Source organism: Muscardinus avellanarius (assembly GCF_963383645.1).
Source record: "Muscardinus avellanarius genome assembly, chromosome: 1".
Lineage (NCBI taxonomy): Eukaryota > Metazoa > Chordata > Mammalia > Rodentia > Gliridae > Muscardinus > Muscardinus avellanarius.
In genome coordinates this window covers 50278832-50294496 of record NC_137786.1, presented here as the reverse complement: position 1 = coordinate 50294496, position 15665 = coordinate 50278832, and the positions used below count along the sequence as shown (strand labels likewise).

Sequence of the window (15665 nt, the reverse complement as noted above, 5' to 3'; positions counted from 1 at the left end):
CTGAAACTTGTTTTGAAAGTACTAACGGCCGGGCGTGGTGGTGCACACTTGTAATCCCAACACTTGGGAGGCTGAGACAGGATCGCGCAGGTTCGAAGCCAGCCTCAGCTACTTAATGAGGCTCTCAGCAACTTAGTGAGACTCTGTTTCCAAATAAAATATAAAATAGGTCTGGGAGTATAGCCCAAAGGTAGGAAGCCTCTGGGTTCTACCTCCAGTACCACAAGAAAGAAAGAAAGAAAGAAAGAAAGAAAGAAAGAAAGAAAGAAAGAAAGAAATTTTGATTGAGACAAGAACAGTTATGCTTTCTCTGTTAATTTTTTTTTCTTAATGGGAAGCACTAGTATTACTGATTCTGAATAGTGCATGGAATGATTTTTAGGTTAGAAATGAAAATAATATATAAGAGAAATGAAAGGTGTTTAAACTTTTAATGTTACGCTGTGGTTTACTTACTGAAAGTTGTATTTGGCAAGATTTTTCATCTAATATTTTAGTTGATTTATATAACATCAAATTATCTGGTGGGTTGGTTAGTTTTAAGTATAATCAACCTTTTTTTTAGTAAATCAAGTAGATGTCCTTTAATGTGTTTAATTATATTGTTCAGCATTAGATATGTGCTGAATACAGGAAAAGAACTGAACTGTATTTTCCATTGCAGCTAACACTGCTCACAATGGCAAAGTTAATGGCTTGTGTTTTACAAGTGATGGGCTTCACCTCCTCACTGTTGGTACAGATAACCGAATGAGGCTCTGGAATAGTTCCAATGGAGAAAACACACTAGTAAGAGATTTTTAAGTACCTTTTTGGATATGAATGAAAGAATTGGATCTGTAACATATACTGTTGTTTTCTGTAGAGTACTTCTTGTTGTTGAATAATAGCTATTTTTAAATTGTTCCCACTATGTGAACTAGTAATTTTCAAATCAAGACAACCCGTCCCAGCCCCTGCAGTGTTCCCCACTTAGTTGAGAATTATTGCAGAACTCTAGCCCTGTTTCTAAAGGGAGTGTGCCATATTGATCATGTATGTTGAAAAAGAATAAAATTTGAAAACTACTGATATAAATAAAAGTTATAAAGAATCACATTTTATACTATAAATGACTTGTAAACAAAACCCAAAGTGAATGTTATATCAGATGATATAGTACTTTATTTAATACTAAAATACTGAAATGTACTGGAATACATGTATTTCAAGCATAGAGTTTGACTCTAGATACCAATTTTACCATAATGCTGCTCATACCCAGGCCCCTAAAAACATGTATGTATTAATCATATTCTTTCCTTCGTTCTTTTTTTTTAATGTGATACTGAGAATTGAACTCAGAAGCATTCTACCTCTAAGCTCTACTTCCAGCCCTACATTATTTTCTTTCTTTCTTTCTTTCTTTCTTTCTTTCTTTCTTTCTTTCTTCTGTACTGGGGATGGAACCCAGGGGCATTCTACCTCCAAGCAACACCCCAAGCCCTATTTTTTATTCTTTATTTTGAAACAGGGTCTCACTGAGTTGCAAAGGGCCTCACTAAGTAGTAGCTGAAGCTGTCCACGAACCCCAATCCTCCTGTCTCAGCCTTCCAAATGCTGGAATTACAAGTGTGCACCACCATTATTTTCATTTTGAAACAAAGTCTCCCTAGGTTGATGAGAGTCTCACTATCTGCAGAGGCTTTTCTTGAACCTGTGAGCCTTTCAAGTACTAGAGTACTGGGATTGCAGTCATATGCCACTGTGCCCAACTTTTACTCATCTCTTCAAACTAATAACTCTCTTTAAAATATTTTAGGTGTCAGCCAGGACATGGTGGTGCACACCTGTAATCCCAGTGATTTGGGATTGAGACAAGAGAATCAAAAGTTTAAATCCAGCCTGGACAACTTAAGGAGACCCTTTCTCAAATTAAAAAAAAAAGAACTCTTTATTAATAATACCACTCTATTACCATTAGGTTAAAAGTGTTCCTGTCTAGATTATTTCAAGTTTTGATAATTCTCCCACACACACACAAACACACTTTTATTTTTTTGCAGTGCTTTACACATACTAGGCAAGTTTTTACTACTAAATTACATCTGTACCCAGCTCTTCCCTCAGAATCTTTATCTATCATGTCTCAGTCTAGAACCTTGTGGTTTATAATTTATAATCTTGCAATCATTATATTGTACCATGTTCCTGATCAGGTCACATGCTCCTTCTCAATTCCCCCTTCTGTGTGTATGTGTGTGTGTCTGTCTGTCTGTCTGTCTCTCCCTCTCCCTCCTCCAATTTTTTAATGTTTTTATTAGTGCATTACAGTTATGCATCATAGTGAAGTTCAGTGTAATACAAACACATTACCCATAGCTCTTGGTGTATTTCCTTCTCCACTGAGCACTTACTTGCCTGGCAGTGTTAGATAGCAGTGGGCAAAACACTGAAAAGGCCTATCCTTAGGAATCCCCCATTCCGGGGCAGGATGAAAGACCTCAGTCAATCAGTAGATGGACAGATGAATAAATCATGTTGGGTAGAGTGAACACTATAAAGAAAAATAAAAAATGAAAGGAGCACAGGAAATATTGGGAAGTTGGAGTTGCCATATTTATGATATATAATTGCAGTGCACCAATAAAATTATATTAATAAATAAAACCAAATGCCTTTGACTGTTATGTACATGGCCTTCATAAGCTGCGCCTTCTAGCTCACCATCTTTATGCCTTGACATTTCCCTATTTTTCCTGGTCTTTGGCCATACAGAACTAATTAGAAGTCTTTAAATATACCATGCTCTCTTGCCCTTCCATTCTGCTGTACAGACTACTGCTTTTGCTTTAGAAAACCCTTCTCCTTCCTGTCCCAGCTGCTTTCAGGGTTCATCTCAGGCACAGCCTCTCTTTAACTCTTCTAGTCAAAGCTCAGATGCTCCCAGAATCTCCTGTGCTCACTTTTATTACAATGTACTGTGACCATCGCTTTATGAAATGAAAGAAAAATAATGTACAATGGGGCATGGTGGTTATTTATTAGTGTAGTCTAGATTCATTTTATGGTTCTCTCGTTTACTAGCCAAGAGACTTTGATCAATTACTTAGTCATTTTATGAATTTTCTATGTGAGACTATAATGCACCAATAAAATTATATATTAAAAAAGAATTCTCTTTTTGTATCGTAATGCTACCTATCTCACATTGTTTTGAGAATTATATGAAGTAGTACATGCAAAGCAGTACATTATCTGCTACAGGAAATTCAGTAAACATTATGAGTAATTATTATGCTGAAAGTTGTTTGACAAAAAAAAAAAAAAGAAAGAATAAAAATAGGGCTGGGGGTATAGCTCAGAGGTAGAATGCCTCTGGGTTCCATCCACACTACCTCAAAATACACCATGTGATGGAATCTCTGCATCACTCTAGATTTCCCATAGTGACTAGATGGGCATCTTCCCTGGAGCCCTGAAAGGGACTCATATAAGAAAGAGAATTAGATTTGTTATCATTTGATCCCAATTCCAGGAAATCAGCCCTTTTCAAATCCCACCTTAAATATCATCTTTAAGACATTATAGCCTAAAGTAGCTTGTTCTGCAATACTTTCTTAATTATTTATAACATGCCACTTACCACATACTTTATGGTAAGCATTTATACTCAATGAAATGAAGACCATAGAAAATTACCCAGCCTGTTATTGGACACACAGTAAGCACTTAGGAAGTGGTAGGTCCCTCCCTCCCTTAATATTATTTGAACTTCATTCTATAGGCAGTGAAACCATAGTGCTAATGTTTTAGTCCACTGGTGATGTGATTATAGCAGTGATTTAGAGACTAATATGATATTAAAGTACAAGATGAATTGGAGGAGGAAGGCCTGAGGACAAAGACAAAAGTCTGTAAGCTGGTTCCATATTTACACTTCTCTCAGCACATGCCCGTTCACATTTGGGAAAGAATGTGATATAGTGAGAAAAGATAGGTGTTGTAATGTGAATAAGGTCAGCACCTGCTAACGCTAACAGTTCATAAGTGGAACACAATTGCTAATTGAGAAGCATTTTGTATGCTTCACCCCATATCATTCTACAAATTGTTGCAAATGCAGAATCAAAGGATGCAAGTGAGAGAATGATATATATTTTAACATACATAGGAATTTTTTAAAATTGTATTTTGAGGTAGTGTGGATGGAACCCAGAGGCATTCTACCTCTGAGCTATACCCCCAGCCCAATTTTTATTCTTTCTTTTTTTTTTTTTTTTTTTTTTGGTGGTACTAGGGATGGAACTCAGGGGCTTTCTACCTCTGGACTATACTCCCAGACCTATTTTATATTTTTTTATTTGGAAACGGGGTCTCACTAAGTTGGTGAGAGCCTCACTAAGTTGCTGAGGCTGGCTTGTGCGATCCTCCTGTCTCAGCCTCCCAAGTTCAGGGATTACAAGCGTGCGCCACCATGCCCGGCTTAGTCTTTATTTTGAAACAAGGTCTCACTGAGTTGCAAAGGGCCTAAGTAGCTGAGGCTGTCCGCGAACCACAATCCTCCTTTTTCAGCCTCCCAAAGGCCGGGATTACAAACATGTGCCACCACACCCGGCCTTACTGACTACCTTTATGTCCCAGGTACTCTTATATGCATTATTTTACTTGCTTTTTTATAAAAAACTCTGTGATAAATGACATTATTTCCATAAGGATGGAACTCAGAGCTCAATTCATTACTAATAAGGAACCAAAAATTTAAAAGATGGGTTTAAAAACCCAAGTCTGAAATAAGTTTGCTGAATATAAGATTAAAGTTTAACTCACTTATACCAATGCTGCCATGGGATAGCTAAATACATATGCTCATTTCTGTTAGATGTTAACCTAAAAGGTAGATAAACCAAGTGTCATGCCCACAGCTTATCAGCATATAATTATTTAGGCCTCAGTGTTCTATTTGTACATAAACATGCACACTTCTACCCAACCCTTAGAAAAAGGTAAAAAGGGCAAATCACCACTTAAGTCTAGCATTAGTCATAGCAAAGAAAGATTTTGGTGATCTTCATGTTCGTAAGTCCCAAAGAATTAACTATTGGTTTTAATTTATTAGCAGGAAGTAAACCTAACCGACCGGTTTTTTTCTTTTTAGCCCAAAGTGTCTCAGATGTTGACTAAACTATAGATCTCCTCGATAATTTTTAAAATGAAAATTCATAAGATTGGGATGGGTCCTGGGAGTCTGTGCCCTGATTGCAGTGTTCCTGCCACTGATCTTGCAGACTACCCCTTTTGAGTTCAAGAACAAAAATTTAAATTTTTCTTCAACAACTACTTACTTATTATACAAAGCTGAGATTATACACACTATTTGTATTTTCTGCTTTTACATAGCATTTATTCTTGTTTCCTGCACAATTTTCATAATTATGATTTATGGCTTATATTAACTATAGAGTTGATATTAGAATATATATGCATTCTCGGCCAGGCATGGTGGCGCACACTTGTAATCCCCGCGCTTGGGAGGCGGAGACAGGAGGATCGCGCTGGTTCGGAGCCAACCTCGCTGGCTTAAGAGACTCTGTTTCCACATAAAAAATGTTAAAAAATAGGTCTGGGAGTGTAGCCCATGGGAGTGTATACCGGAGGTAGAAGGGCTTCCAGGAACCCCAGTACCACCAAAAAAAAAAATATATATATATATGCATTCTCAATTATTTCACCATTCTAAATAATGCCGCATTAAATTCCTCTGGGTTCTCTGTTCTTTGTTTTGTTTTGTTTTGTTTTTTTGCAGTTTAATTATTTCCTTAAGATAAATTCCCAGGAATAATTACTAGGTAAAGGGGTAGACATAGCTTTGTTGTATATTGAGTACAGTTTTGCAAGATGAAAAGAGTTCTAGATATGTACATTGGTAATGGTTCTCTAAGGCGAAATGGATTTATTGCCACTGAACTGTACACTTAAACATGATTAAGATAGCAAATTTCATATTTATAGTACCACAATTTATTTTAAAATGAAAAGAGTACGTTATAATCCACCTAGAATGGTATTTTATTTTGTTGCATAGTAAATCATTTGAACTTTTCTTTCTTTTTTCTTTCTTTCTTTCTTTCTTTTTTTTTTTTTTTTTTTTTAAATGTGTGTGTGGTACTGGGGATGGAACCCAGGGGCATTGTACCTCCGAGCTACACCCCCAGCCCTTTTTTTATTCTTTATATTGAAACAGGGTCTCACTGATTTACAAAGGGCCTCACTAAGTACCTGAGGCTGTCCTTGAACCGCGATCCTCCTGTCTCAGCCCCCCAAGTGCTGGAATTACAAGCCTGCGCCACCACACTTGGCTTTTTATTTTTTATTTTTGGTAGTATTGAGAATTAAACTATTTTTTTTATTTTTGAAACAGGGTTTCCCAAGGTTGCTGAGAGTCTCAATATGTTGCTGAGACTGACCTCAAACCTGTGATCTTCCTGTTTCAGCCTTCTAAGTACTGGGATTACAGGTGTATGCCACCATGCTCAGCTCCTTTTGGCCTTTTAGAAGAAATAACCAAATTATAATGTCATCAACATGTGTACCTCACATGTGATGGTATTGAGTATCCCTGTTTCTTAAAATTTTTGCCAAACCAAGGGCTGAGGATATAGCTTAGTAGTAGAGAGCTTAACTAGTGTGTGCATGACCCTGGGTTCTATCCCCAGAACCAAAATAATAATAGCCAAGAGTCTAATTCTTCTAGGCTGACCTAATTTTTATTTTTATTTCTGTCAAGGCTTAACTGTTAACATTTTCCCTCGTGGGGATTTTCCCTGTTTGTAGTTTCTCTTAATGTGAAATGTACATACATGTCCCTTCTTTCTATTAAGATATTGAACATTTTCTTTACATGTAAAGCCCTTCCTAGAATATTATATTTGAAGGAAGTATTCTACTAGTTTTAGTTGTTTTTAATTTAAGAAATAAGTAACTCTTATTATTTTAATCCTACAGGTAAACTATGGGAAAGTTTGTAATGACAGTAGAAAAGGACTGAAATTTACTGTCTCCTGTGGCTGCAGTTCAGAATTTGTTTTTGTACCATATGGTAGCACCATTGCTGTTTATACAGTGTACTCAGGAGAACAGATAACTATGCTTAAGGGACATTATAAAAATGTTGACTGCTGTGTATTTCAGCCCAATTTCCAGGTAAGAATGATTCTTAAGGGAATTTAAAATGTTTCCCAAACTAATTGTATGTGAAAGAGTACAGTGTGATTTCATTTTATAGGGTTATATAATCAAGCTAGAATTTACTTAATAAAAAATAATATAACCTAACCAGGCACAGTAGTGCACACTTGTAATCCTAGTACTTGGGAGGCTGAGACAGGAGGATTGAAATCTAAACGACAACTTAGGAAGATCCTGTCTCAAAATAAAAAATAAAATAGATCTGGGGGTGTAGCTCACCCTTGGTTCAATTCCCAGTATCACAACAACAAAAAATGAACATAATACAACCTAGATTTTAGATGGCATATGATATATGGACAAAACAGTATAATACTGTACAACTGGTTGAGATAAATGCTCCTTTCAGTTGTTGAAAATCTCTAATGAAATAAAATATTTTATAGCAATCTTTTGAGTAAAAAATTAAATGTAGATGTTTAATCCCAAACTGTAGTGTATCTTAATTTATATGTGTGGATGTGTTCAAAATTTTATATTTTCCCAGTGGCTAATAAGAGTTTGCATTGGAATTAATGCAACTCACACAATTTCCTAAATAACTATGACTCTTGTTTTCTTGACAAACTGACCTTTCTCTTGCTGTTACCAATTTTCTTTTTGAAAAAACATTTACACAAATTGCTTCATCTGCTCCCCTGTGGGGTTAGTTTTTGTTTTTGTTTTGGTACAAGGGATAGAACCCAGAGGCCTTCTACCTCTGAGCTACACTCCCAGCCCCTTTTTTATTTATTTTGAAACAGGATCTCACTAATTTGCTAAGGGTCTCACTAAGTTGCTGAGACAGGCCTTGAACCTGCGATCATCCTGGCTCAGCATCCCAAGTACTGGGATTACAGGTCTTTACCACTGCACTTCATCCTTGACATTTTTTTTATTTTTTTATTTATTTATTTTTTTTCCGTTCTAGGGATGGAACCCAGGGGCATTCTACCTCTGAGCTATACCACCAGCCCCATTTTTTTATTCTTTATTTTTAAACAGGGTCTCACTGAGTTGCAAAAGGCCTCACTAAGTAGTAGCTGAGGCTGTCCATGAACTGTGATCCTCCTGTCCCAGCCTTCCAAATGCTGGGATTACAAGCAGGTACCACCATGCCCGACATAACAATTATTTCTAATTTTTATTATAAATTTTCCATGGATGATATTCCTTGAATTTTATATGACTTTGATAACTTCTTTAAAATGTATACAAAAACCTTGGCTGTATATTATGATTCTATTCTCCAAAAATATCATCACACCAATTTATATCCTCTGTATTTTTTTTTTCCCCCGGTACTGGAGATGGAACCCAGGGGCATTCTACCTCTGAGCTACACCCCCAGCCCTATTTTTTAATCTTTATTTTGAAACAGGGTCTCACTGAGTTGCAAAGGGCCTCACTAAGTAGCTGAGGCTGTCCTTGAACCGCGATCCTCCTGTCTCAGCCTCCCCGATGCTGGAATTACAAGCCTGGGCCACCACGCCCGGCATATCCTCTGTATTTGAGAGTATCTCACTGCCCCATAAAAATATTTTTGGTAATATCCAATATAACATTCTTCTTGTTTTGTTGGGGAAGAGAGTGGTTATTGTTCATTCAAATGCATACAGCATGTCCATAAAGACATTGACAGAGATTGTGCATCAGGCTGAACTTTCTTTTGTGAAGTAAATGTCTCTACAGAGTATGGGTCAAGCTTCTGTGTTGAATAGCAGCCAACTGAACAATAGTAAACTAAGTAAAATTTTTTGTGATCTTCTGACCTATTTTAATAGAAACGCATACAGTTTCTTTATTGAAATCTCTTTTAAAGCTCAGCTATTGACAGAAAAAGACAAACTATTTTATTTTCATGCTGATACTTGAAATATATAGATATCATGATAAGAATGAAATATTTCTATATATTTTTTGTACCATTTATAAGCTCTGACATCCCATTTCTAAATATAACACAAAGCTTTACTACATTTTAAAAAACAAAGAAATAGCTAGACATGATGTCACACAGCTATAATCTCAGTACTTAGGAGATTGAAACAGAAAGATTGCATGTTCTAGGCCAGCCTCAGCAATTTAGCAAGACCCTATATCGAAGATTAAAAAAAATTTTAAAGAGCCGGGCGTAGTGGCGCACGCTTGTAATCCCCGCGCTTGGGAGGCAGAGACAGGAGGATCGCGCAGGTTCGAAGCCAGCTGCGCGCGCTGGCTTAGGAGACCCTGTTTCCAAATATAAAATGTAAAAATAGGTCTGGGAGTGTAGCCCGGAGGTAGAAGGGCTTCCAGGAACCCCAGTACCACCTAAAAAAAAAAAAAAAAAAAAAAAAATTTTAAAGGGCTGGGGATTCAATCCCTAGTACGAAAGAGAGAAAGGGCAGGGGAAGGGAAGGAGGGAGGGAGGGAGGGAGGGAGGGAGGGAGAGAGAGAGAGAGAGAGAGAGAGAGAGAGAGAGAGAGAGAGAGAGAGATCAGCCTAGTGTCTTTAGAAGATAGAAATAGAATTACTCTTATTTAAGAATTATTTCAAAAATTGATGTAATACATTTCAGGTTGGTACATCTTTGCTTTCTGTGTTGTAGGAACTTTATAGTGGTAGCAGAGACTGCAATATTCTTGCTTGGGTACCATCCTTATATGAACCAGTTCCTGATGATAATGAGGTAAATATAATTGTACAGTGATTTCTAAATCTTAAGGAATAAAATTTGATTATATGTGAGGGAGCTTTTTTTTTTCTTTTGCTATGCTGTGATCTAGCTTTAAACATGCTAGCCAAGTGTTCATTCACTGAACTATGCCTTAAACTTGCTAGCCAAGTGCCGAATCACTGAGCCACCCCCCCACATATTTATTTAACAATAGTTAATAGCATGATTGGACATGCAACTTGGTATCTTACTTTTCTCTTTGGCATTGTACAGTAAGCCCTTTTCATGTCATAACTTTTTTTTCGTACTGGGGATTGAACCCAGGGCATTCTGCCTTCAAGCTATACTCATCAGCCCTATTCTATTTATTTTATTTTGAAACAGAGCCTCACTAGGTTGTTCAGGGCCTCACTAAGTTATTGTGGCCATCCTCAAAACTGTTTTCCTCCTGCCTCAACCTCCCAAGTAGTGGGATTGCAGGTGTGTGCCACCACACCCAATGCATTAATAACTGTTTTAAACATTTTTAATGATATGGTATTCTGACATCTGTTTACCACAATTTAAAAATTTGCCTATTTTTTATTATTATAAATAACATCAAGATAAATATCTGTTGATAAACTGTTCATATATTCCTGATTATTTCTTAGGATAGATTCCTAGAAGTGGAATTGTCTTTTGAGTTACCATGTGTGATGTATTTAAGTCTCTTTATTCACAGTATCAAATTTTACCCATTTACACTTCTACCAGTAATTGAACTGTATCTCCCTTAGAGTATAAATTAGTATAATATGTCAGTATGAACAAAGAACCTTAAGAAAGCAGTGGGTAGCTGGGCGTGGTGGAGCATGTTTATAATCCCAGCATTTGGGAGGCTGAGACAAGGATCTCAGGTTCAAAGCCAGCCTCAGCAACTTAGTGAGGCTCTCAAAAACTTAGTAAGACTCTGTTTTCATGTAAGAAGTAAAATATGTCTGGGGATGTATCCTCAAGGTTCAAGGCCCCTGGGTTTCATCCCTGGTCACACACACACACACACACACACACACACACACACACACACACACTAGGTAAACAAAGATGACCCCTAGCTGTAAGTAGTACCCTCTCTATTTTTTTAATTTACATTAAGCAGTATTAATATAAAGGTTGTCTAAAGTGGTATATCTTCCACCAAGAATTATTCTACTAAGGACTGTTAATTATCTCCATTTATGTTAGTTTCTAGATTATAAAAAGTTTAATGTGTCTAAAGCAATGTTTATATAATTTTTAAGCCAGAAGTGCAAATACATACCTCCAGCTTAAGGTTATCTTAACCCAAGTGGTAATAAAAACAAAGCATCTTGAATGACAGTAGAAGGAAATTATTGATAAAGTAAGTTTTACATTCTGTAGACATTTTTTTATATACTTAGTTCCTTTATGAAAATAGGACTATGTCAAAAACCACATGAAATAATACTTTTTACAGGAGTACTTGATAGCATCTAGCAACTGTTGAAAAAATAGATTACAACTGTTACGGTTTACTTCAGGATAAAGCCAGTGAATTAGTTCTTTTGTCCCTAATCCAAATGAAAGAGAGAAAAAGCACACACTGATAAATCTTTGAGCAGCTGGCCAAATACCATATGAATATTTCCAGATTCCATCACATGTCTAATTTGGTTGATTATAGCTTGATTAACTGTAACATACAGCTATTTTTGAAGGCTAAATATTCTTCTGTAGAAAGCTTAATATGGTCATATAGTTTAGTATAGCCATTTATTTTGCACTTTTATTTAATTATTGTGTGCTGCTCTTTGGGAATTACTATAGAAGTCAAAATTATAACACTATGGGCCATCTTAGAAAGTATAACACTCATTCACAAAATGAAAATAATAAAAATAAATGAAAAGTAAATCTACTATGATTTATATACAGAAAACAATATGAAAAGAAAACAAAATGATTTATTATAAAGATATTTTGTGCCTGGCATAGTGGTATACTCCTGTAATCCTAGGAGGCTGAGACAGGAGAATCATAGGTTTGAGACCAGCCTCAGCAATGTAATGAGACTCTCAACAAACTAGTGAGACCCACACATATACATACACACAAACACACACACATGAAGTGATTTTGTGCCTCTGATGCCGAATTTCCTTCGTATGCAGTTATAATGACAGTTCGAACTCATCAAAAAGAACTTTTATATATGAGAAGTCAAGCAAAACAAATAGTCAAGTAGAGATAAGCAAAAGAAGTTAAGCATTATATTTGTCTTAGAGCTATAAAACTTTATCTTTTGGAATATAAATTTATGTACTTTAAAATACCAAACATTCTGCCGGGCGTGGTGGCGCACGCTTGTAATACCTACACTTCGGAGACGGAGAAAGGAGGATCGCACAGGTTCAAAGCCAGGTCTGGGAGTGTAGCCTGAAGGTAGAAGGGTTTCCAGGAACTCCAGTACCACCAGAAAATAATAATAATAATAATAATAATAATAATAATAATAATAATAATAATTAAATAGCAGACATTCTTATTTTAACATAAAGTGATCTGTGGTAAGGTTATTGCCATAAAACCTTAGTTTGAAAGATTTCTATGAATATAGGTGGACTGTGAATATGATTATGATGCAAAGAACATCTATACTTACAAGTTAGCTCATATTTATAAAAATGTTATCATCTCAGCTGTCACATAAAATGGCTTTTTCACTTTCCCAAGGAGGCAACATAGTACAGTATAAAACAAAATACACACACACACACACACACACACACACACACACACACACTCTCTACTCTCATTTTAGGTAATTCTGGGTGTGAACCCCACTTGCCTTTTATTATTCAGTTCTGCCATATATGACTCTGGGACAAGTTTTTGATTTTTCCAAATATCAGAATTGTCAAAGCAAAGTTATTCTTAGGTTTCCTTTCAAATCTACTCTTCAGGCTTTTGCTTCTTCATCAGCCAAGATATACTCCCTTATGGTATTTGTGTAGACGTATAATCTCTTGCTGACACAAAAAAGCCTGAAACTTTCTAGTAATTTCCAGACAAAAATTTGAAAGTTCTCAAGATGTATCCTGGTTCCCCTTAAACTTGTGCTCCTTTATCCCCGTAAAGTTAACAACTGTCTTGTCAGTAGGACAAGCAATAGCCTGGTAACCTGGTAGAGATGAGTATGTTCAAGCACAGACTGAATGTCCACTAGGAGGAGACGTTACAGAGAAAATTGAAATAGTACAAGATAGTTACACTTATCACGGGCTTTCAAAGGGTAATATTACTAAATCCATATACCTTTTTACTATAGCATTTAACTGCAAAAAAAATACATTTTTACTATAGCATTTAACTACAAGTATGACATTGTTTTAGCAAAATGCATTTTATAATACTCTAATGTATATTCTTTGTTTTACTACTACTATAAACTAAATTTATATAGAAATATAATTTTCATTTGCTTTTTTCTCACCAATGCAAAAATAATTTATAAAGAATTGTAATTTTGAGCTAGGTATGGTGGTACATGCCTGTAATCCCAGTAATTGAGAAGCTGAGACAGGAGCTTTGGCAACCCTCTGCAATTTATCAAGACCCTGTTTCAAAATAAAAACTAAAATAGAGGTTGAGCTGTAGTTCACAGGTAGAATACACCCAGGTTCAATCCCCAGTACAAAAATAAGTAAATAAATTAACAAATTGTCAATCACAAAAGACAAGAAATTTAGTAAGTACTTTACATGAAAGAATAAATTAACAGACTTCAGTGTTCTACCTTTACAAATAAGTGCACTACTTCTAGAAATGAATGACTAGTTAGCTGGGGTTTGGTCATAATTCGTATCTGGACATTTGGGGACAGATATAATGGAATTTTGAAGCCGGGCATGGTAATGCACACTTGTAATCCCAGTACTTGGGAGGCTGAGACAGGAGGATCGCGCAGGTTCGAAGTCAGCCTCAGCTACTTTAGTGAGGCTCTCAGCAACTTAGTGAGACCCTGCTTCCAAATAAAGTATAAAATAGGTCAGGGGTATAACCCATAAATAGAAGGCCCTGGGTTCTATCCCCAGTACCACCAAAAAAAAAAAATGGAATTTTGCATATTTAAATAATCACAACCAACATTAGGTTTAGTAAAGTACTCTGATCTATTTAAAACTATAAAGAATACCTAAGTTGATACATTGCTTTCCAATATCCTAGCTGCTATGTGGGAAATGTACTGAGAACACTGACTGATTTCTACTGTTTTCATTGTTTGGATTATAAAATTCTAAGTAATCATGTTCATCAAAAAGGAAATGAACATTCTCAGACATGAAGTAGAGAGTGCCTTTAACATAAAATATTGTTATAAGTTATAAACAGCAGTCTATCCAAGATAATTTAAGAGTAGTTTGGGTGCTAATATATTATTGGAATTTGAATCTGAAGAAACTAGCAAGTGTGAAAGCTGCAAAATAAACATCAAACTTGACTCATAGTGCCCAGAAACTTAAAAAAAGGAGAGAGAGAGAGAGAGAGAGAGACCATCTTAAAGCCCTTTAATCATTTATGAGAGAATAAGAATGTAGTCATCTTCGTTTTTTAAATTACTGAATTGGTTTGATAATTCTCAAATAACTAAAATTTTTCTAGTTACTAATTACTGTTATTAGGTTTAGCGCTGCAGTTGTAAAAATAAGCACTATTTGAATGCATGTTATTCTTTAGAGAAATTCCCCAAGAAAACCTATGAGCTAATTACAAACATGTTACCATTTCTGATGTTATTTTGCATGAGCTATGTCTGTTTTTAAATGAAGTTACATTGTTGTATTTGGGGGTATTTCTTATATTACTTTTTTTTTAATATGAACATATAGTTTCTTTCAAAGTAATCTAATTTCTTTTTTTATTTGTTCTATTCCATACCTGTGAGTCTGAAATTTTAAAGTTCAAAAACAGAGTCTTCCTTTTTCTTTTTCTTTTTTTAGACTACAAGCAAATCACAGTTAAATCCAGCATTTGAAGATGCCTGGAGCAGCAGTGATGAGGAAGGATGAATATCAAACTTTAATACATTCCTGTCTCTATTGATGAAACTTTAAAAACAGCACTGTGTGGGGGATCTGTTCCTGTTCTGTCTGTTCCTGACAAACTAGCCCTAAATTTGGGTCATATTTCCTTCCCCCAGTTTTAAAATGAGATTAATTTTTGTGTGGAATAGTAAAACAAACTTTCATATAGTTTGTTTGATCAAAATTAATCCCAGTTGCTTTGACTGGGGCAGCCCCTGTTGCTACAGTAGGAGAAGAGAATCCATCGTATCTCAGTGAGATCTTGAGCGGATTGTATGATCATGAGCTGCAGCTCCAAAGATCAGCAAGTGGAGGTTCTCAGCACTCACTTTCTCCACAGGATGCACCACCAGCCTCCTCATTTCTACATTCAAAGATGATTTAACCAAGGACAATTACATTAAAATAACAGTTGAAACGGTAGCATCAAGACTTTGTGTTTCTTATTTGTGTACTCACATTTTGTAATGATTTTTTAATTGATTTTCTACATTTGTTTTAAGTAGAGAGTTGCTTAAACTTCCTTTCTGTGAAACTCATTAAGTTCTGCTTCATTTATCTAAGCACAAAATGTCCCAGTAGAGAATCTAGCTTAAACACAAAATATTGTCATAAAATCTCTGTTATATTCTCTCCTCTTCTCGTGCCAACCCATGAATGATTATTGTCAAGCTAACTTGTTCTTTTTTTCTTTTTTTTTATGGTGCTGGGATTGA

The 15665-nt window shown here is 35.8% G+C and overlaps 1 protein-coding gene across 2 annotated transcripts in view; it reads left to right on the top strand.

Annotated features, from left to right (window-relative positions):
* Positions 1–14934, top strand: part of ERCC8 (ERCC excision repair 8, CSA ubiquitin ligase complex subunit) — a gene marked incomplete at both ends in the record, with an annotated part of 39840 nt that extends 24906 nt beyond the window's left edge. For both annotated transcript variants that reach the window (XM_080707682.1, XM_080707683.1), the window contains 4 exons: positions 665–789; positions 6985–7182; positions 9794–9874; positions 14866–14934. In XM_080707682.1, the coding sequence (XP_080563808.1) occupies positions 665–789; positions 6985–7182; positions 9794–9874; positions 14866–14934 (473 nt within the window). The remainder of the gene's footprint in view (positions 1–664; positions 790–6984; positions 7183–9793; positions 9875–14865) is intronic.
* Positions 14935–15665: the final 731 nt, after the last annotated feature.